This window comes from Octopus bimaculoides, chromosome 6, assembly GCF_046866305.1.
Source record: "Octopus bimaculoides isolate indiv1 chromosome 6, ASM4686630v1, whole genome shotgun sequence".
Taxonomy (NCBI): Eukaryota; Metazoa; Mollusca; class Cephalopoda; order Octopoda; family Octopodidae; genus Octopus; species Octopus bimaculoides.
This window is the reverse complement of record NC_142933.1, coordinates 46,289,573-46,314,095: the sequence shown is the minus strand read 5'-3', so window position 1 is coordinate 46,314,095 and position 24,523 is coordinate 46,289,573. Positions and strand designations below refer to the sequence as shown.

General features: G+C 34.4%; 1 protein-coding gene across 1 annotated transcript in view; it reads right to left on the bottom strand.

Moving 5' to 3' along the window:
* LOC106873420 (peroxisomal membrane protein PEX14) overlaps positions 1–24,513 on the bottom strand; it is a 56,424-nt gene extending 31,911 nt beyond the window's left edge. Inside the window, exons 1-6 of the mRNA XM_014920779.3 lie at positions 24,385–24,513; positions 8,625–8,687; positions 7,293–7,340; positions 5,222–5,306; positions 2,009–2,131; positions 1,061–1,155 (exon numbers count right to left, since the gene is read on the bottom strand). Of these exons, the coding sequence (XP_014776265.1) occupies positions 1,061–1,155; positions 2,009–2,131; positions 5,222–5,306; positions 7,293–7,340; positions 8,625–8,687; positions 24,385–24,411 (441 nt within the window). The 5' untranslated portion in view covers positions 24,412–24,513. The remainder of the gene's footprint in view (positions 1–1,060; positions 1,156–2,008; positions 2,132–5,221; positions 5,307–7,292; positions 7,341–8,624; positions 8,688–24,384) is intronic.
* Positions 24,514–24,523: the final 10 nt, after the last annotated feature.

The following is a 24,523-nucleotide window of genomic DNA, read 5'->3' as shown; positions in this document are numbered from 1 at the left end:
GCACAAGTTGGCTTGAAATGTGTAATGTTATAAGAGCGTATGACAGACAAAATGGACAGAGACACTGAAATAAAAACATTTAAAGTTTTTTTTTTAAATAGTTTTAATGGCAGGAATTGTAAGGGAAGCTGGTACCACATGAATCTTGGATAATTACATGAAATAATGTTCAAGTTTTAGACCAACTTTTCCTAGTACCCGTGTATAAACCACACCCCACCTTTCCTGGATTTCCCCATTGGAAAAAAAGTGCGGTTAATACACCGGCAAATGCAGTAACTCAAATCAATGTGAATAAATAGGCATTACATCTGACTGAGAAACCTGAATGCTAAATGGTTAATGTCTGCTTTTCATGCTGGCATGGGCTAGATAGTTTTATAGGATCCAGCAAGCTTCAATACCATGTCAAGCTCTGATGTCAGCTTTGACATGGTTTCTGCATCTGGATGCCTTTCTTAATGCCAATAACCTAACAAGGGTTGGCATCATCATCATCATAATCATTTAATGGCTGCTTTCCATGCTGGTATAGGTTCGACAGTTTAACAAGATCCAGGAAACCTCAGGACAATGCCAGCCACTAGTGTCAGCTTTGGCATGGTTTCTGCAGCCGGATACCCTTCCCAATGCCAACCGCTGGTGCGGGGGAGGGGGGATCCATGCCACCAGCACTACAAGTGAGGTTGCCAAATAACTTGCAAACTGAGAAAAGAAGAGAAGAAAAGAAAGAGCCTCCTTCAACTAAATCACGGGGAGAATTTTTGAAACACAAGCAGTGGTTTCACACCAAGTGTTGGGAAGCTAAAGTATGATGAAGGGAGGAGGGAGAAGCACATTTATTTTTCTATAGGGGCAATACAAGGGCAATAATATCCTGCATTATATAAAGGTGGGTGGAAATAGCTGGAAAGAAGACAGAGAAGGCAGTGATTACATGCTAGACCTTTAGATTCACTATTTCACATATGACCATGGTTAATAGTCAATCAGCTATTCAAGGCATTAAGTTTAGTCCCAAACCTAAAACATCATATCACTGTTTACAGTAGAAATTTACCTTGTATATTCTGTGTGCAGCTTTAGATATTCCCCACAAAAGGATCCCAGCAACAATGGTCTCTCTAATTCTGTTCCATGCAGTCACATGAGGTACTATGGCAAATAAACAGAGAACAATATTCAATTCAATATTAATAATAATAATAAACATCAACAATTCTTACAGGAATTTTGAGGGGAGGGGGAGTTAATTAAACTGATTACACTGCTCAAATGGTACTTATTTAATCAAGCCTGAAATAATGAAAGGCACAGTCGACCTCAGCAGAATTTAAACAAGAACATAAGGCTGGAAGAAATGGTGCTAACATTCTGCCCAGCATGCTAACAATAATGGTTTCAAATTTTGGCACAAGGCCAGCAATTTCGGTGGAGTGGGTACATCAATTACAATTAACTCCAGTGTGTTCAACTGATACTTATTTTATCAACCCCGAAAGAATGAAAGCAAAATCAACCTCAACAGAATGTGAAATCAGAACATAAAGACAGATGAAATACTGCTAAGCATTTCGCCCAGCATGCTAACAATTCTGCCAATTCCTCAATAATAATAATAATCCTTTCTACTATAGGGACAAGGCCTGAAATTTTGTGGGAGGTGAGTAGTTTATTATATCAACTCCAGTATTTGACTGGTACTTACTTATTCTCGTTTGTTGAAACACTAAATTATGGAGCTTCTTTCACTTTCTATCTACCAAATCTACTCGCAAGGCTTTGGTCAACATGGAACTGTTGTAGGAGACAATTGCTCAAGGAGCCATGCACTGGGACTGAACTCAAAACCATGCTGTTGGGAAGCAAGCTTCATACTGCACAGTTATGCCTACACTAAATATTTAACTTTATGAGTGTTTTAGTACATGAATGGATTGGTAACAGTTTTAACAACATATTGGGTAAACAAAATTAAAGCAATTAAAAGGATGCTTAAAAATATTACCTTGAATTGTTGATGGATGCTGTTGATAATAGGGTTGTAGACTTTGAGGTGCCAAAAATGCTGTATCATCTTCAGGTGTTCCTGATCTTTTAAAAGCTTCTAGAATTTCTTCATCAGTTAAACCTGTGAAAATGAAATTAGTTATATATCATCATCAATATATTTTTTAATGTTCATTATTCCATGCTTGCCTGAGATGGACGGAGTTTACTGAGGTAGATTTTCTACAGCCTGATGCCCTTCCTGTAGCCAACCTTTACATGTTTCCAGCAAAGCAATATTTCTCCATGGTCAAATATGTTTTTATAGAATATTGAAAATGCAATGTCAAGATAAGGAGACACACATACACATGTATGTGTGTGTGTGTGTGTGTGTGTGTGTGTGTGTGTGTATATATGATGGCTGTCCACTCATGACCAAGGAAGACCATTGCTGACCATCAGGAACATTGTGCGCTCTATGACTAACTTATATTTTGCATTTGCGGCTCTGCTGGTGGCTAATGAGCCCTGCACTTGACAAGCATGTGACTGCAAACATTGCAGACCAAGCTTTTCCCATTCACAATCCGAGCCATGCGCTTTCGTGCAGCTCGCTTAAGTTCTTCATGCTGGATACGTGCTCTCTCAAAACTGTCAATCCCCTCCTTAACCATAAATATATATATATACACACACATTTATATACACATTAGTGATTCACTAAATCGTCCATAGATTTTTATGGTGAATACATATGTACTAACAGAGAATTAAGTTCAGAATCAGCCAAACTGAGTAGTCCCTACTGATGAGGCTACAGAATTAGTTGAAAGTGATTGATCAGAATAGGGAATTTCTCAACTGGTGTTTTCAGGCAATTACAGACCATATCAGTACATATGTATACAATTATGTGCTTTAGCTACAGCATTAGAGCTTTTTAGCTCTTATTTCTAGCAATGTAGGTGTTCTAACATCCTAGTGACATTTAGTGACGATTATAGTTTTCCTTTTTAGTAACACATTGCACACAGCTGTCTATATTAATTTTTATATATAAAGGTGCGTGCGTGCGTGCATGTAATTTTCAGTAAAAAAATTTTTTTTAATTGTTTGTATTTTCAGAGGGGAAAGTGAGTGATTTAAGGGCAATTTGGCTGTTGTTTCTAGCACATCCACAGACAACCCTCCTCGTTTCTTTATCACTCTCACATGTATTGATGTTTTACAATATTTTTCCCCCAATAAATACATTTTTATGCTATAAAAAAGAAAATTTGAGAAATTACAAATTTTTTGCAACCCCACTTCCTGCCCCCGATTGTTTCTGTTTAGAAATTAAAATATTGGAGAGCTTGAGAAGGTCACTGAGAAGGCCATTTACCCACAGTGATTAAAAAAATTATGGAGATGTACTTGCATAACAAGTGACTTGGTCTAAGATCGTGTGCTGAAACAAAAACAATTGCAGCATAGAAGATGTCTGTAAGCCATTCAAGAACACACAAAAATTGTTAGCTTCACAGCACTACTTAAATACAGAGGTCCCGATACATCTACGTAACGATATGAAGGGGAGGGTTAGTTTTTAGGGTTAGTTTTAGGGTTGGTTAGGGTTAGAGCTAGGGTGTCATTACACGTTCTCACAGCATACATTTAAAATGTTTTGTACATAACACCTGTATTTAGGTAGTACCTCTGTATTTAAGTAGAATCATTAAGGGACCTCTGTATTTAAGTAGTACCAGTTTCACTTCAACATTAAAATTTCATTTGTGTCAAAATATTTTTGTCACTTTGAAACTGCGACCTGTTCACTAACAAAACTTCACAAAAGTGATGCAGCATGAAGTTTTGCCAGTGAGCAAGCACACACATTCATTGTCTTTCATTCGTGTGTATGTGTATCTATATGTGTGCACGAGTGTGTATTGATGTGTGTGTGTCACTGTTGAAGTTGCTCATATAACTTGTTTGTGTATATATTGGCTTAGTGGTATAGAAGGTTTGGAAACTGTGAATAAGATGCAAGTTTCGAGTACTTGTCAGTAACTTTTTTCTTCTCCTTATCTTCTAACAGTAATTACCCAACCTTCTAGGCTCTTCTAACAGCGATCTCGCATTCAAAAATTATATGGGTATTTTAAAAAATTTTTATTCACTAAATAATGTTTTTACATTACGTATACATTAATAGAATAAACTATCAGCTTTTCAAATAGCAAATTAAAACTTTAAAGAGAAAGTGAGAGACTTTGCAAATGAAAATGGAATACTCCGCAGTGAATGCAATGAATATTTAAGTCTGTGAAGAATTAGACACAGTGAATGCAATGAATATTTAAATTTGCAAGAAACTGGAGTTTAAAAATTTCAATAAACTTGAGAAATCGAAATTACAGGAAATTTCTTACAAAAATGAATTTATAAAAATATTTCCAGATGGTCAACACTTTAATTGCTTTCTTTTAGTACTTTTAGTAATTGTTACATACCTAATTAATAAGCAGCTTTCTCCATTATATAGTACAGAAGTACAATTTTAATAAACTCTTATGATTTTCACTAGCTTTTTTTTTTTTTTTTTGCTTGCTGAATCTGGTGGAAGAGGCAGTGTTTATGGCCTTTACAGGATTTTCAAGGCCAGTGATGCCATTAATGTACATTGGAAGTTATGTAAGTCAACACTCGCAAGAAAGACATGAGCAGGCCTGATGTTCTGGGAAGGATGGACTGGGCATAGCACAGAGCCTGGGAGCCTGGGAGCATGGGGCAAAACAAGGCTGATGAGAGGAGGAAAGACAAGTGGGTTTAGAAGGCCTGAGTGGAAATGGTGTGAGTCCAATTCACTTCAAGGAACAAAGGCCATTATACTACTGATAGGAAAAGCAGAGAGGAAACAGCACACCTGTGAACTAGAACTGGAGAATATCTGTGAAAGACTTTATGCCAATCATTTAGGTGGCCCATTTCTGGGAGTGTTCTAGGATGTCTGTGAATGCAGTAGCAGTAACATTCGAGATGTAACAGTAATACTCCATTGTAGACCTAGTGTCACGAGAAAAAGTCCTAAGTAGTTAAAAAAAAACAAAATACAATCTAATTTGAATTTGTACAGAAATTAATTTAAAAACTGTTTTTTAATTTTATTAGTTTTTTCAATCAGATAAACACTTTAATAATGTAAAAAAAAAACAAAGGAAAGAAAGAAAATAAAGCTGGTATTTACCTTTCCGTTTTAAAAATGACTTTTTATGTGCTATGGAAGTGTTCCGTACTTTATTATGATTCAGAAATGATACAGCAGTGTAGATCTGGAATTAATAACAGAATTATAACAATATTAATAATTTTTAAAAAAATTATTTAAGTATCCTCAATTAAAATGTTTCTCTTGCTACAATTTTCATTTAACCCTTTAGCATTTAAACTGGCCATATCTGGTCAAAATATTCTACCTCATTTTTATCTTCAAACTGGTCATAGCTGGCCTTTCACACCTACCCTACAGAGTCATTTTAAAAATAAACTACCTCATCAAAATCTCAAAGCTATGAAATAATGCATGACTAATTTAAGAAAATGTGAATGCATAAGCATTATGTTTAAAACAGTAATCTGAATACTAAAGGGTTAAATATTTTTCTCCTTATGTTTTTTTATCTTTCAAAAAATCCCATTTTACAAGAAGAAATATCCAAGTTGACAATGTGGTGTCATTTGATGACAATCATTGAGACTGTCTCAGTGTCTCTCAATCTATCGTATAATTATTTATAAAAGGAAGAATGCATACAACCACAAAATGTAAACTACACAAATATTTAATTTTCACAATATATTGATTTTCACCCTCATCCACCTTATAACTTCATATAAAAAAATCAAAACAAATAAAGAAGAAAGTTTTATTTGTATGCAAAACAATATTGAAAGACCATGCAATTCTACCAAAACGATGAACCTCTTTCAGTTTCCATCTACCAAATCCACTCACAAGGCTTTTGTCTGCCCAAGGCTATAGTAGAAGATACGTGCCTAAAGTGTCACGCAGTGGGACTGAACCCAGAACCATATGGTTGAGAAACAAGCTTCTTATCTTTTTTTTCTATTGCTCACAAGTGGCTAAACATAGAGGGGACAAAGAAAGACAGACAAAGGGATTAAGTCGATTACATTGACCCCAGTGCATAACTGGTACTTAATTTATCAACCCCGAAAGGATGAAAGGCAAAGTTGACCTTGGCGGAATTTGAACTCAGAATGTAACGGCAGACAAAATACCGCTAAGCATTTCGCCCAGCGTGCTAACGTTTCTGCCAAGCTTCTTACCACACAGCCACACCTAAAGATTTTTCAGTATGAGTTTCCAGTTTTGAAGATGTCAGAAGATCAGAATGTGTCAGATGTACAGGAGTAGTTAATAAGAAAAGAACTCATGAAATTAAACCTGCAGACACCTCAGATGACTTGTTAGAAGTAGTAAATAGTTAGTGATATGCAGGTGACCTTATTTATTCACATTGGTTAGACATGCATTATCATGTAGCTTCAAAATTTCAATGATAAGCTCATTCATTGTTAAAATGACATTGTAGGGTAGTGTAAGAGGCCAGATCAGGCTTGTTTGAACATAAAACAGATAAAATATTTTAGCTGGATATGGGCAGATTAAGTGTTAAAGGGTTAAAGCTGAAAGATGATGCAGTGAAATTATAATATTAGCAAAGTTAAGAATAAGTTTAGCAAAGTTCAGAAAAGGATGGAAAAAGAATGAGTTGTTGAATTTTGAATTTCTCCAGAAAAAGAGAAAAATATTTGAGAATGTCTGTTGGACGTGAAACAGTAAAAGAAATAAAATGGAATTCAACTGTGCTGAAAAAGCTCCAATGAGTGTTGAGAAACACTTAAATTGGTGTGGACATTTAACAAATATGAAAACCACTGATGGATCAAATATGGGTATTTTTGGTGGTGAGTACCTGTTGAAGAGATACCTCATGGAGGTATGATGTGAAGAGAGAGGTTGCATCTCATAAATATTATCAAGAAAAATTGTAATACATCAACCAATGCCAACTGCAAAGGTTAAGACATCAGTGATGATAATAATGATGATGGCCCTCATAGGCTAATGACTGGAAGAATGCATCAACCCATTTTTACTTTGAAGAAGTTAATTAAACTTTTATTTTTGCCAGATATAGAGACAAAGAATACTGAAAGTGGAAGATTATGTTAATACTAACATACTAATTTTTCTTTTAGCATATATTTACAAGACTTTTCAGAAAACTTACTAAATTTTCTCGTGGTACTGATGATGAATTTACCAAATTCCCAGAAACCTTTAAACAAAAATGAAAAAAAAAAGAATTAAATTTATATAACTGTAATCAATGACATCACTTCTAATATAAATATACAGACATAATATATGTTTAATGGAAAACAGGATGATAATGGTTGTGTATGTAAGGCATCAGTCTTTCACCTCCTTTTAAGTAACAGTGTAACATGATTTTTGTCTTTTGGTAGCAACTGTTATTTCCTATTTGCTTACCACTGAAAAGTATGAAAAATGGCTAGTATTTCCTTCAAACTTTATCTATGTTACATTTATTCAAGCCCCAAAGAATCCCTCTCAACATATGGCTATGATGCTCCCCCACTACTCCTGCTCATGATCAGAGATGTACATATTGTCAGCCACTAAGGGACATGCTCTAGTGATTAAGGTCAAGCAACTGATAAGTAAATCTGTGGTATTGAGCAGAATATTTGCTATAATAATATTTCTGCTTCAACAACTCAGTGCTGAATCTCTCTGAAATGTAATAGAAAATAGGTCAGTTTCAAAACATTGATGACTAGGTCACAAAAGCAAAGCCTGAAGAGATTAGAAGTCATTTTCATTGATTTCTAGATGGAAGCAAATAGAAAATAACACTTACTGACCAAAGACAAAAAAAAAATTTCAATTTTGTTACACAGTATAATTAGTCTGCTCGTATCTCTTAACGACCCTCTTAGGCACAAAAGATTAATACAATTGATATTTAACAGATAAATGTTGTGGAAGGGAGGTTAAATATGGATACAAAAGGTTCTAGGTTTGAGAATTGATTGGATAAGGTAAGTAATCTAAGGTTAGACATAGTCATTTACATACACATACATATCTAACTGTTGGGATAGATATTTGACTTTAGAATGGAAAGTCTCCCAAAAAATATTAGGCCTACAAAGAGACTAAATCAGTCAGACACAGAGATAAATTAACTGTAGGACAATGTTGGCTGAAACAAAAGTTATAGTGAAATAATGAAATACATGTGATTATCAAAATGAAACTAAAATTCATTTATTGCTATTGGGTTACCAGATAAATTTGTCTTTTTCTACTTGGTAGTCATCATCATATTTGTGGAAAGAGGTAAAATTTCTTCAGATTTCAAAAACAATAAACAAAAGTCATAGAGAAAGAAAAAAGCTACATAATCCGTAAAATAGTATGATAAAAATATTTTTCATGTTAATTCAAATAACATTGGAAAGGATTATAATAAAAGAAAACAAAAAAACGAATTCATCTGACAAGCCAATGCAAACATAAAACAAACAATATTTACCAGTTTTTCTGCTGAATCTTCTTCTGCAAGTTGAGGTTGGCCATCAGAAGTCACTCCAACAGTCTAGAAATCAAATAATACACAACATAAAGTGAAGTTATTATAATGGTTCGTCTATTCGATTTTCTTTTGTGTTATAATTTAATTAAAATATTTCCTGTTTTTACAGGTGCTATATGTCCACATATCTTTAGGTTAAGATTGAACTCATAATCCTTTATAGAAATCTTTCTCAAGAGAGTGGCAGGGCTGTGAGGATTGAAAGAGGGGAGGAGAGGATTACTATCTTTTATCATCTTTTACTTGTTTCAGTCATTAGACTGTGACCATGCTGAATCCTAACTGAATGACAAAAGTCCACCACCATATGGATGCATATATGTATGTACATACATTTGTACATGTGTATATATGTATGCGTGTGTACATGTGTGTGTGTGTGCATGTGTGTGTGTGCATGTGTGTGTGTGTGTATATATATATATATATATATAGAGAGAGAGAGAGAGAGAGAGTTTATGGTGAAATTTTCATTCCCAGAAACATCTACCTAGTTGATAACTTGTACTACTCTAATATCTCTAAAGTTAACAAAATACAGTCATTGAAACTCTGAAGCCAAGCAAAATACAAATAGTTTTATTTATATAGAAAAAGAAACCTAAATGTGGATTAAAATTCCAATATTCAGTCCAAGACAAGTGATAACAAAAATAAAGTAAGAATAGCATAACCTCTTTAAACACTTGACTTAAAAGTAAAAGTAAGGAAAAAAAAACCTAGTTTTAACTTGAGACTAGGTAATGCTAACCGTTTAAGAATAAGAGGTGAAGTGATATAAACTTTTCATACAAATCCAAGCATTAGGAGTACTAACACAGTACCTTTCTATGTGTAGGATTTCCTATGTCCAATAGCAATAATAATGATAGAAAAAGAGTTATAGAGATAATACTAACGACACTAATATTAATCGTTTAGCATTTAGATAACTCAGTCAAGTGTAATGTGTATTTAATCACACTGCTTTGAATTAATCATGCATTATTTCATAGCTTCACAATTTCGATGATGTGATTGTTTATTTTCAGAATAATATTATAGGGTAAGTGTGAGAAGTTGGCTCTAGTCAGTTTGAACATAAAACAGGAAGGATATTTGGGTTAGATATAGCTGGTTTAAATGCTAAAGGGTTAAAAGTAAATACAATAGCATTAATACTAAAAACATAAACAATGTGGAAGAAAACAGCCTGAAGAGCAGCAATAAAAGTAAAGGTATACTAGACTCTCCAAGACTCCATGTGAGTAACTCACCCACCTGTAACAGAAGAGCAACCACACAATGACCCCTTAATGGTAAGTGCTCTATAAGTAACAATCTACAAATGCAATAAATATATTGGTGTCAAATCAAATCCTTTTAAGGATTTGTATGTACAAACGTACATTTGTACATGTATGTACAAACATATGTATGTACAAACATATGTATGTACAAACATATGTATGTACAAACATACATTTGCTCACAAAACATTAAGCACTACAAGATTAGTTACACAGTACATATAGAATTTAAAGTTTAAGGGTACAGACTCCAAACAGCAAAGTAATATTATAGCCACAGTTCCAGCATATATATATATATATATATATATATATATATACATGTAACAAAAATGGAAAGTAGGCTTTGCACAATTGAAGCTCTTAAAATACTTCTAGAAGTAATAAATTTCTAAATTGAAAGAACAAAAGGCACACAGAATTTTTAGAATTTATAAATTCTATAAAAATATCTATTAATGAAAACTAATGGTAATAAAGTACAATTAACAAACTACAGAACAGTATCTTGTCATACACACACACCACATAATATATGTGTGTGTGTATGTCTATATATATATATATATATATATATATATATATATATATATATATATATGTCAGGTTGAACGCTTTCATCAGAGATGTCTCAGGCACATTCTCAATGTTGGCTGGACCTCAAGGATTCCAGACACACAGATCCTGAGGACAGCTGATATCTTGAGTACTGAGGCAATGGTGCACAAGCACCTGTTATGTTGGACTAGACACCTTATTAGAATGAAGGATAGCAGAATTCCTAAGCAGATGCTATCTGGAGAACTTGTGAATGGAAGGAGACTCCGGCAGAAACCAAGGCTGCAGTTTAAGGACTGTGTCAAGTCCTCATTAAAGGCCTGTGATATGCAGGACACTGACTGGGAGAACAATACCTGTCATCGCCACGGATGGAGGAAGTAGGTTAAGGTGGGGATCGACACTTTTTGAGAGAGCACGTATCCAGCATGAAGAACTTAAGCGAGCTGAGCAAACGCGCACGGCTCGTAAAGTGAATGGGGAAAGCTTGGTCTGCAATGTTTGCAGTCGTGTATGCTTGTCAAGAGCAGGGCTCATTAGCCACCAATGGAGCCGCAAATGCAAAATATAAGTTAGTCCTAGAGCACACAATGTTCCTGAAGGTCGGCAATGGTCTTCCTCGGTCACGAGTGGATGGCCATCATCATCATCATATATATATATATATATATATATATAATCATCATCACAACAAGCTGCATCTCAGTTTGTGTTGAATCATTCCATTGAAAAGGCATTTGTTAGCTCAAGGTTATATAGTAGAAGACACTTCCCCAAGTTGCCATCCAATAGGACTAAACCTGAAAACACATGGTTGTGAATCAAACTTTATAACCATACAGTCATGCTTAGTTGCTTGACGTCTGTCTCTGTGGACAGTCTTTTCTGCTATTTAGAAAGACAAGTGTATCATGCACGACTCTAAATTTTTTTCAGAACTTCTAAGACTTGTGAAAAGAAGGAAGAGAGAGAGGAAGTTATTCTTAAACTGTAGACCTAACCAGGATGCTTGAAATAGAATAAACTCTACTAAAGGCACCTCATGACCAGATTAATTCTACAAACCGAAAATTCAGAATAGAAAGAACTAAAATGCTGCAAGGCAGTTTGAGGTTCAACCAAATCAGCCAATTAACATTTCTGAAGACCTGATCTTCTGTGATGGCAAGACTGCTAATAATGATACTAATAATAATTTTATAATTATAAGTACAAGACTTGAAATTTTGGGGGAATTATGCTAGTTCATATCATTGACCACAGTACTTGAGCAGTACTTTGTTTTATCAAACCTGAATGGTTGAAAGGACCTTACTGAAGTTTGAACTCAGAATAATAGAGAGCCAGAAGACATACTGCAAGGCATTTCATCCAACACTTTAATAATTGTGCTAATCAACACCGTCATCAGCAGCAACAACATCAACGCTGATGATAACGTCTATCTACTATAGATAGTGTGTGGATTTACAATGGGAACTGTTGAGATTTGGATTAGCAAACAAAAATGTGTCAGGGCAACACTGAAGATGAGGGATACTAAGAACACTATTATCATATAGGATTTAAAAAAAAAAAACTGAGATAAGAAAACTTTAACCAAATAAAGATATACAAATATTTAGTAATCAATGATCCTAACAAGGTAGCACACACACACACACAAATGAAAGAAAAGATTAAGATGGAATGTTATAGATACATTGAATTAATACTTAAATGTGAGCTAAATGAAAAATTAGGTAATTAGGTAAAACTCCAGACATTACAGTTATAGCTATAATATTCTAAATTGAATGTTAAATGAACAAGATTAGACTACACAGAAAAACAAGAAAAATGAATACATTTAGAATACAACATCGAATATCTGATATCAGTTTCAATTCTGGCACATGGCCAGCGATTTTAGGGGAGGGGTAAGTCGACTACATTGACCCCAGTGATTAACTGGCACTTATTTTATCAACCTCAAAAGGATGAAAGGCAAAGTCGACCTCGGTGGAATCTGAACTCATAACATAAAGACAGACGAAATGTTACTAAGCACTTTGCCCAGCATGTTAAAGATTCTACCAGCTCACCGCCTTCATCCAATATCCGGTATTAAAACTATATTTACCATGAAAAGAAGACAATAGAAACCTAATGCAACTAAAAAGCTATTATAAAGTATCCACTGTAGAGCTCTGAAAATATCTAGTAAAGAATGGAAAATAATTGCAAAGAACTATAAAACATAAACAAAACAAAACTGTTTTGTCTTCAAGGAAACTAAAAAATACAAAATGGGCTGAAATGACAGGTAGGCATAAAAAAAAGGAGAAAAATCAAATGAAATTGCAAAAAGATTAAAATCTAATGTAACAATAGTGATACAGAATGCTATGATTAATCAAAGGCAAGAAAAGTCCTCGACACAGCCAACAGATGAAAATGCTGAATAGGATTGAAGTAGACAAGAAAATTTGCAACACTGGCTGAATAGCACAAAACTCAAAGCTGAAACTAAAGGTTCTTAATTGCAGTACAGAAATGAAGCCACTTCACCAGAAACCACCAAATGCACATAATGAAGTACTTGATTCAGTAAGTAACAGCAAAATATGTAGAGATGGAGAAGAAACAATTAATCATGTAATTTCTGACTGCAAGTCTTTGTGAAGAAAGAATACATCCACAAAGACATGAAAGGATTTACATACACTGAAAATTATACCAACACTGTGAAATACCAACACAGAAACAAAATGGTATAGGCATACACCAGAAAGATCACAGATAATAACATGTGACTATATTCTGGAATATACCAATACATACAGACACGGAGATTAAGGTTAATCAACCAGATATTGCTATCAAGGACAAACAAGAAATGGAGGTTTCAATCAAAACAGAAGATAATGTAGCTCTCAAAGAAATGAAGAAATCGTCCAAATAAAAAGATCTGGAAATACAAAAAAAAAACAAAAAAACTGAATGCAGCACCTGGAAACTGAAACAATCCCTATGATAAAGGCTATCTTGAGAATGGCAAAAAAGGAAACATCTAACAAACACATAATCAAATCCCCAGTGCTTACAAATATGTGCAGCATAAATAAAATAGCTTTAGCAGACACTGCACACAGGAGAAAGCAATGCACATACTCAAGGTGCACACAGCAGTGATTAAGAGTGCAGTGAAAGCACCAATAAAAAATAGAAACTCCCATAATACAAAAATCTGGAAATAGAGGTAACCCAAATGTGGAGCCCAAAAACAGAAACGATCCCTATAATAATAGGTGCATTAGGTATGATTAAAAAACATACAGACAAATACATAACCAAAACACCATGACTTACTAAAATATATAACATACAGAAAATGGCACCATTAGGTACCGCACAAATCCTGTGTAAAGCACTTTCAATTTAATGAAAATAACAACACCAAAACAAACTACAGCACATACCCAAGGCACACAGAGCTGCACTCAGTAGTGCAGTGAAAGCATGCGATAAAAATAAGACTACTGAATAATAATAGTAATAATAATCCTTTCTACTGGAAGTACAAGGCCTCAAATTTGGGGGAAGGGATTAAATCGATTACATCAACCCTAGTGCGTAACCGGTACTTAATTTATCGATCCTGGAAGGATGAAAGGTAAAGTCAACCTCGGTGGAATTTAAACTCAGAGCGTAGCGACAGGTGAAATACTGCTAAGCATTCCATCCAGCGTGCTAACAATTCTGCCAGCTTGCCACCTTATATAATAATAATCATAATAATAATAATAATAATAATAATAATAATAATAATAATAATAATAATAATAATAATAATAATAATAATAATAATAATAATAATAATAATAATAATAATTCATTCTAATTTTGGAACAAGGCCAACAATTACAAGGGAGGATAAGTGATAAGTTGATTATATTGAACCTAGTGCTCAACTGGTACTTATTTTTCGACCCCGAAAGGATGAAAGGCAAAGTCAACCTCAGTGGAATTTGAACTCAGAACATAAAGCCAGAGGAAATGCTGCTAAGCATTTTTCCAACATGCAAATCCCAATACAATCTGTAATTAATGTATTTGACTATTGCATGAAAAATAAAATTGCTCAACGCTTATGTTAATTTTGTTTTGTTATCTTGTAGTGATAACAATATAAAACAGGCTTTAAGAGAGAAAATTGGGAACAAGATACTAATACACCATATAATACCTAATGACATTGACAGAACAGATGTTATAATACAGAGTGCCAAAATATATATGGTCATATGGTGATGTTTATAAAGTATAGTTCTTGTAGTCTAAAGTAGCAGTGATAATACAAAGTATATACACTGTAACATTTGATAGCCTAGCACAAAAACTGGTGACACCAAGTGATATTAGATATGGCAAGTGGGTGTAGCCAATGTAATGTTAGTAATTAAGATACTTTGGATAGTAAAATTAAAAGGCTGTGTTTAGTACAGCATATCAAAGTTGGTAGGATTTAAAATAGATGTTATGAACAGAAACAAACCTATAAAATGATTTTATAATTTCCCAAAACATTTGTTTCAATCACTGGACCATAACCATGCTGGAGGATTGCCTTGAAGGATTTAATTGAACAACCTCACCACACCCTCATACTTACTTATCAAGTCTGGTATTTTATTGGTGTCTTTTGCAATAATGCACAAAGGCATCAAGCCAGATTATGAAAGTTACAGAAGTGTATGGAAAATAGCAGAAGAATTTATATTCTGTTGAGCCACTTAAAGATAGAAAAAACTTTAAAATTTTTTACTGCTTCTAACAATAAACTGGTGGAAACAATAACAAACTTGTACAAATGAAATATACAGTAAAAATAAAGTTTGTGATTAAAAGAAAAATTTTGAGAAATCATGAATTATCTATGGATGGTTTAACGGTGGATGAAAATAATAGGTGTCTGAAATAGCAATCAGTGTAATAGTCTTTTCCATAGGCACAAGGCCTAAAATTTTTTAGAGGAGGGCACTAGTTGACCTTGATGGAATTTGAAATCAGAATGTAAAGATAGATGAAATACTACAGACATTTTGCCCAGCATGCTAATGATTCTGTCAGCTCACCTTCTTAGTAATCAGTGTAAAGATAATAAGTAAACAGTGTAAAAATGAGAGCAAAGGCTATAAAAACAAGTTGATCAATAAATAGAACTTTTACTTTGAGATAAAGAAATATGTCAACAACAAAAGAAAAAGTTACAAATTTGCTTATTGAAATCTGGTTAGTAGAGTTGTCACATAGTGTACAGATGCCTCTTGGTTTTGAATAACAAAATCTGCATAATATACAGGCAGAAAAAAGGGAAAATAGGAAAGCTTCTAACAATGCGGAAAGTTTAAGAAAACTTTTATATTTCAGGCACAAAGACTCATCCTCAGAAGAAAAACAATCTGGGAAATGTCTAGTTATACAGGTTCTGTTAAACTTCCCACATTGTCAGAAGCTTTCCTATTTTCCCTTCTTCAATATTACAATGTTTCAAGCAAACTACAACACTTGTATAATATACATTTAAAATGCATATAATATATTGAGGTCTACCACAGCTACAAAGCCACTTTTTTCTTATTGTTGTGAAAGGGACATAAAGTTAACCTCAGCAGAATTTGAACATAGAATGTAATAGGCCCCTTATCTATATATTACAAGGTATTTTGCATGTCACTCTCACAGTTCTCACATTTCCATGACTCCAAACATGTGCATAACAGGTTAATAAATAGAAAATCCCAAAACGAAATCCTGTGAATCATTTCACCAACCCTCAGAGATATTTTATGAGACATTCTAAAATTAAGAAAATGATCAAACATTGAAGCTTTCTCGAAATCAACATTCTACTGAAACATAGTCTGAACTGAAGGAAACTTTAGTCATTTCTCTGCAATGAAGCATGAGATTTGGAAATCAATTAGACAGATCATGGTTATTTCTAATATAAGCAAGTTGAAAGGCAGTGAGCTGGCAGAATTTTTACAATGCCAGACAAAATGCTTAGCAACATTTCATTTGTCTAATTATGCTAAATTCAAATTTTGCTGAAATCAATAAAATAAGTACTAGTTGAGCATTGGGGTCGATGTAATCAACTTCCCCTTCCCATAAAATTGCTGGCCTTGTGCCAAAATTAGAAAAGGAATATAAGTAAGTTGAAGCAGACAAAAAAAAAGGTAAAACAAAGTAGAAAATACTTTTAAAGGAAAAGTAAACTGTAATTAGCTTTTGTTTGGGGAAGGAAGGGCAGTTCCTATGACATCTTTCAGAGTCTCTGAAAGTGGACAGAGGAAGGAAAGAAAGCAGTTGCTTTGACATCTTTCAGGGTCTGGGGGTGGGCAGGGTGTACTATGTAGTATGTGCCTGTGTGTTGGACATTTCTGATAAGGCAGTGGTTGGATAACCTGATAAGTACAGAGACGATTACAGATCAAAAGAGTTGATCCCCTTGATCTCTTTCTTACGTAATGTGAAAGAGATCAAGGGTATCTGGAATGTCTGTACATCAATCTGGAATGTGAAAAGGAGATAAAACAAGGTGTGAAGAGCTGAGAAAAGCAAATGATCTGGTTTCTGCAACCAGAAGCATCAGTGCAGGATTAATGTAAGAATAGTTGGTAGTTGTGAGCATTGAAGTCATTGAAGACTAGGGCTGTGGAGTCAGAGTTGGAATCGTGGAGTCGGAAACAGTTAAGGGGTAGTCTGAGTCAGTAAAACTATACCAACTCCAATTCACAATATCTTTATTCTTTAATATTTTGTTGGCACTCCATCGCTTACGACGTTGAGGGTTCCAGTTGATCCGATCAACGGAACAGCCTGCTCATGAAATTAACGTGCAAGTGGCTGAGCACTCCACAGACACGTGTACCCTTAACGTAGTTCTCTGTGATATTCAGCGTGACACAGTGTGACAAGGCTGACCCTTTGAATTACAGGTACAACAGAAACAGGAAGAAAGAGTGAGAGAAAGTTGTGGTGAAAGAGTACAGCAGGGTTCGCCACCATCCCCTGCCGGAGCCTCATGGATCTTTAGGTGTTTTCGCTCAATAAACACTCACAACACCTGGTCTGGGAATCAAAACCGCGATCCTATGACCACGAGTCTGCTGCCCTAACCACTGGGCCATTGCGCCTCCACATTCTTTGATATAAACCAGTTATAACATAAAGGCCTACTCAAAGTACAAGCGTATGCATATGCTTTGTGAGATATGTAGACCAACATCACATAAAGACGAATTGGAGGTACCAACAGTAGAGGAGTTGGAGTCAGAGTCAAAGTTTTTTTGTTTTGACTCCACAGCCTTGCTGAAGACAATGACTTTGGAATGAGGAGAGTAAAGACAGATATTGACAATGCAGAAGATATGGTCAAAGAATTGCTTGTGATTTGAGGAATTTAGATAGCAATAGAGGGAGTAGATGTATTTAGGAGAATGAAGGAAGGAAACCCTGAGCCACAGAAGCTGAAAGTTATTATTAACAAAATCTAGGTGAGAGATAAGAAAAGTTGGGGTCTACATATTCACAAACATAATCCTTGGGAGTGAAATTTGAATGAGTAAGTATCCTGGGCAATAGAGATGGGTTCAAGACAGGGAAGGAGAAATTTGCATTACTGAGAAAAACAGGATTGTAGTTTACATAAGAGGGACATGGCAGAAAGAAGCCCTTTGATGTTTAAAATTAGCTGATATTTAGATCTACTTTTTTCAGGACTGATAGAACTTTAGGTGATGGTGCCTGGCAAGGTCACATACTGGAAGTAATTGATATGTCCTCTTACTTAGGTGAACAAATTAGCAGTAGAGGAAAGTGTTCCACAAACATAATGACCAGAATAAAAATAGGATGGGAAAAGTCTAGGGAGCTATTACTTCCACTGGTAACAAAGGGATTCTCTCTTCAAATGAAATATGAATTAAATGATGTTTGTACACGAAATGTGATTATTTACAATGGACGGATAGGTGTCCTCACCTTGTTTGTTGTTATCACGTTTTGGCTGATGTACTCTTCAACCTTCATCTAGTGTTTTGGTGGAATTTCGAACCCAACCCTTTATTTGACTAACGGGGTACACTGTTGGTATGTTATTTTTCTGTTGATATTATTTTTCAAGTCCCTGTCTGTGGGCATATAGTGCAATGGATAAGAGCACTGGCTACTAACCCTCGGATTCTAAGTTCAATCCCAGGCAGGGACATGAAAAATAACATCAAAAGGAAAATAACATCAGCAACATACCTTAAGAATGAGAACAGTGTACCCCATTAATCAAGTAAAGGATTGGGTTTGAAATTCCATCAGAACACCTGATGAGGGCTGGAGAGTACATCAGCTGAAACGTTGTGATAACAACAAACAAAGTGAGGACAACTCTCCAGCCATTGTAAATAATGTATATAATTCCTCATCTCCAAAATATAGAAAAAGTATTACGAAATGTGATGTTGCATTTTAACACAGGAAGAACACATGGACAATCTCCCAGATATACAAAAAGATGGAATGGCCATGGTATAAATGCTTTTAACGATAAGTCTACTCAATCAACACCTGCTCCAATAATTAATATGTAAGCTAAGGCAGTGAGCTGGCAGAATCATTACCACACCAGGCAAAATGCTTTGTGTCGTTTTGTCCGTCTGTACGTTCTAAATTCAAATTCTGCAGAGGTCGCTTTGTCATTCATCCTTTTGAAGTCGATAAAATAAGTACCAGTTGAGCATTGGATTGATGTAATTGAGTTACTCCCTCCTTCGAATTTGCTGGCCTTGTACCAAAATTTGAAACCAATAATTAATATGAAAGTTTTCAAATGCCATCACATCTTTTAGTAAAATGAAAAAAATTTATTTTTTAATCAATCAAATTATGCCATACATTAACAGATATGATGTTTCCTGTATCAATAATGAAATTAAAGTAAATTAACTTTAAATTGGAATTAAAATGTCCAACATAAAATTTTAAGCAACTCCCTCTTAACTAACATTTAGTTTTGCTCAATTTGCTGAGAAATTTAAAATTAAGTCCATTCATAATGAAGAATAGTAGTAGGAAGGTGTTTATGAAATATCAATATATAGCAGCACAATATTTTGTATGCCACATCATCGTCATCATTTAGCATCTGCTTTCCATGCTGGTATGGGTTAGATGGTTTGACTGAAACTGGTAAGCTGGAGAGCTGCACCAGGTTCCAATCTGATTTGGCATAATTTCTATGGCTGGATGCCCTTCCTAATGCCAACAACTCCAAGTGTACAATGGAGTCCTTTTTACCTGTCACTGGCACAGGTGCCAGTTACGTGACACCAGCATCAGCCACAACTAACAACAAAAAAGATCTTAATCACTACACATGACAAAAACTCCCAGTTTCAAGTGGCCTTGTCTAGAAATTTAGTATCTTGAAGATTATAAAAAGCACATCAAGATTTGATTTGTTCTTTGAACAATCGAATCACTTCAGCTCTCAGCAAATGTGTATAATATCCCAAATTCCTCAACTGGCACATCTAATATTGTACACACTTCCTCCAATCACTGGTCTTCTAGAGTATATTGTGAAAAACAAACCATCTTCCAATTTACTTGATTGGAAACCTTTCTTTATTTCATATTTTCAATTATAATCCCATCATTATACAGTTTCAGGAAAAATCAGATATTGTGATTCTGAGTACTCTACATGTAAGAATTATACAAGTTGGCCAAAGCTGCAATGTAGGGCAGAGTTTTTTTAGCCAAATGTTCTTTTTGATGCCAACCCTCACCTGTCTCCAAGTAAGATAATCTTTCCCTATGAGCAGACATATTTTTACAGTGACACTTGTTTACAACTATCATTTGATGTCAAGACATGGAGACAACACACATGAACACACACATATACACACACATGGGGCTCTTTTAGTTCCTGTCAGCCAAATCCACTCACAAACCATTGGTCAGCCAGGGGCTAAAGCAGAAGACACTTGCCCAAGGTGTTATGCAGTGGGACTGAACTCAGAACTATGTGGTTGAGAAACAAACTTTTTACCACACAGCCACACTTACAGCAACCAGTGAATTTATTTATTATGTCCACAAATATTTAGAAATTCTAAACATGTTTATATAATCAAGTACAGGACATGTTATTTCATCACATTCAGAAAATCAAATAACATAGCATGTTTGTATAGATAAAAAAAGATTTTGTTTCAAATATTGTCTTCCAGGCTAAATTAACATTAGACAAGATTGCATTACCAATTAGCACATATCACTGGAAGTGGAGTATAATTTTCCTTGATTAGTTTTTAAAGTTTTTCTGAATCTTCTTATGAGAAAATAATTTGTTACTTAGACACAAGACCTGGGCAAATGAAGATGAATATGGTAAATTATTTGCTCATATTATTTTTAGCTGTCTAGATAATTATTTGTTGATATCATTTTTAGCTGTCTAGATAAGATAAACAGCAAAATAGACCCAATTGAAGTTTGATAGAGCATCACAAAGATATATTAAATGAACCTCATTTACACTGTCGGCAAAGTTTTGAGAAAACTAAGATATACAATAGGATGCAGTTAAGAAGTTTACTTTAGTTTCAATTTCTCTATCCAGCAACTTGGGTAAATGTCTCCTGTAGCTTCAGGTTGACCAATACTTTGTGAGTGAAATTTGATAAGCAGAAACTATGCAGAAGCTACTTCCCTATGCTACTGTTATCTAGCTCTCTCTTTCTCTCTCTCTTTACATATTCTCATAACCATTCATTATTTTCTCTCTCCCTCTCACACCAGTCCATTCTCTGCAATCATCCCCTCATATTATCCAAAATAAACAGAGACATCTTAGCACTCCGTCATTTAAACTGGCTGTGTCTAACCCAAATATTCTACCTGTTCTATGTTCAAACCAGCCATATCCAGTCTCTCACATCTACCCTACAATGTCATCCTGAAAACAAAAAATCACATCATGGAAATCTCGAAGCTAAAAGATAATGCATAATTAATTCAAAACAATGTAAATAAATAAGCATTACATTTGTCAGAGTAATCTGAATGCTAATGGATTAGAGCAGTGAGGATCTTGGGACAAGACAACTTCACAAGCACTGGCATCACAATAAAGTACAACTGGTGTATTTAGTGAAGTGGCAGATGAACAAACTGTGACATCTTGGCAGGAAGCTTGTCATGTGTGTGTGCATGTACATGTGTGTAGATGTGTTTATGTCTCCTTGTTTTGACATCATGTGATAGTTGTAAACAAGTATCACCATCATACAAGCAGTGTTATTTGTTTCCAATCTTCTTTGAAAACATGTCAATATTACCTTACTTGGAAACAGGTGAGGGTTGGCAATAGGAATGGCATCCAGCCATAGAAAATCTACCTCAAAGAATTCAATCTGACTCATGAGAGCGAGCATGGAGAAATGGACATTAAAATGATGATGAGTATATTATCATCACTATTTAGATCCATTTTCCTTGTTGGCACACACATACATACATATGTATATATATAAGTACATAGTATTACTTAACCATGGTGTTATCTAATAGCCAGTGCAAACTAGCTGGTATGATTGGCTTTGATAGATCTATAACACTGTATATTTGATTTATATATATATATATATATATATATATATATATATACAAAGGTTATAAACCCCATTAAGGGTTAGTAAAATCTCATGAAAATACTGGTTAGTTACCAATCCATAGAAAGTTCAACTATAAGGTAACCATATAAACCGTGGTTCACATATTTAAAGATTAAGGAGAAATGGAGAGGTAATTAATAAAATATTATTTATTCATTATAAAATACTGAATCAAAACAGCTGCCTCTCCATTTTCTCCTTATTCTTTACATATGTATGTGTGTGTGTGTGTGTGAGTGTATCCTATGTAGTTAAATGCACGCTACAATTCTTTATGTGTTAAACTGAAAATAATTCTTAATCAAATGAAATTATAACTGCAATGATAAACGTCTAACGTTGGTGAAGATTAATTTCAAAAGAGTCAAGGGTGATAACTCTCAAACCGTCAAATTATCAGGAACTAAGTGGAGATAATATTCCGAAAGGAATTAAGTGGAAAATATATACTAGGTAGTGGTAACTATGGTCACAAAGCTCCAGATGTTTTGGTCTTATTAAACCTCCTTAACATAGTCATTGTTGCCAACTGATTCTATGGATAAAATAATTGCCAAGAGTGCCTTCAGTATGAAAGAGACATAGTTAAAAGCTGGTTATCGTACTTAATTTTGTGAAAAGAAAATATATTTTAATTTTTTTAATTGATTAAAAATGTGGTAAAATTTCTGATTAACACCCGCACGATTTTCACTAGGGTGTTAGGGTTAAGGTTAGGGTTTAGGGTTACGGTTAGGGAATTCCGTCACTAACCCTAACCCAACCCTGACCCTAACACCATAGTGAAAATCGTGCGGGTGTTAATCTGAAAATTTACCAAAAATGAAGTCAACCTTAAGTATATGACCTGCATTTAACTACAGCTCTTTCATACACACGCCAAAAATTTTTCCAATGTGTGTGTTCGCGCGCGCATGTTTATGTTTACACAGTCTAAAACTCTGGGTTGTTTATGTTGTTCCCAGCCCAACTTAGAAACAGGCATCGATGAAATATGTTTGCAATGAATACTGAGATCGATATGGTGACTTAACACGAGCGTAGTTCAATGACACAGATCATTCAAAGGCATACTACATTTTTAAAATTATTACAAGGGAACTCCTACTTTTGTATTGCATGAAATAAACGATAGTGTTAACTTTCTACAGTTAAGTAGGGTTCTATACTAAATTGGGGCGATCTTTATTTTTTATAAGTGAATGTAAAGCTCGAGAAGTTCACGTTCAAATAACAAAGAAATGTAATTTATGTAAGATAATAATTTAATTCTAAGATGCATTAATATTTTTTACAATTATAGAAAGCGTATTAGTGGTTGCTGTTGTTTAGCCCACGGTTCAGCTCTAGTTCTCCTTGTGACCTTCCTATCTTATCGTCAGACAAGGTTTGACACTATTTAATGCCTCCTTTTAATTAAACTGGGAGGATGTGATTTGAGGGAGATTTGACTGTTTCTCACAGGTTCAGCGAAACATAGAGGTTGTCCAGTAAAACAAGTGTAGATACAAAAACCTAGAACACATGAAACAGGTAAATGACGAAGAACAAAGTGAGTTTGTGTCAACTGATTATTATGTAGATTTAAAACAAACGTTGAACGAAGAAATAACATTCTACAGTGTATTATTATAAAATTTTATCTAAACTATTCTGTCTCTTAATAATATAATAAAGGTATTTAATACAGTATGCTATATCTAATTAAGAAATAATTTTCTTTTTTAATGACGTAGAACAATAACACTATTCTCTCTCCTCACATATGTAAGAAGCGAGAGAAAGTGTTATTATACATAAGCACTTCGACTTGAACAACTTCAACGAATTATATATACATATATATATATATATATATATATATATATATATATATATATATATATATATATACACACACATCTGCAAACTCATGCATAACATGCGTTTACTAGATCGCCTGTAAGGTGTAGTCTTAAAAAAATTCAAGTGCGTTAAGATTAAACATTGAATTTCGTAGTGATTTAGAGACACAATATCAATAACTACATGGGTTCTATAGATGATTTTTAAAATATTCTATTGACTGACAATTGTTTTAGTAAAACTAGTTCTTCAGTAGATTTAGTATGATACAAACAAACATGCCTGGTTATCGACATCCTCCTCAGCCATTATCTTCCACCGGTTATTGTTTACATATCATGGCAGAAAGAATATAGATATATGAAATATATTAACGAACACGTGTTTCCACAGACAACTAATTACCTCCCTTGGTCTCATT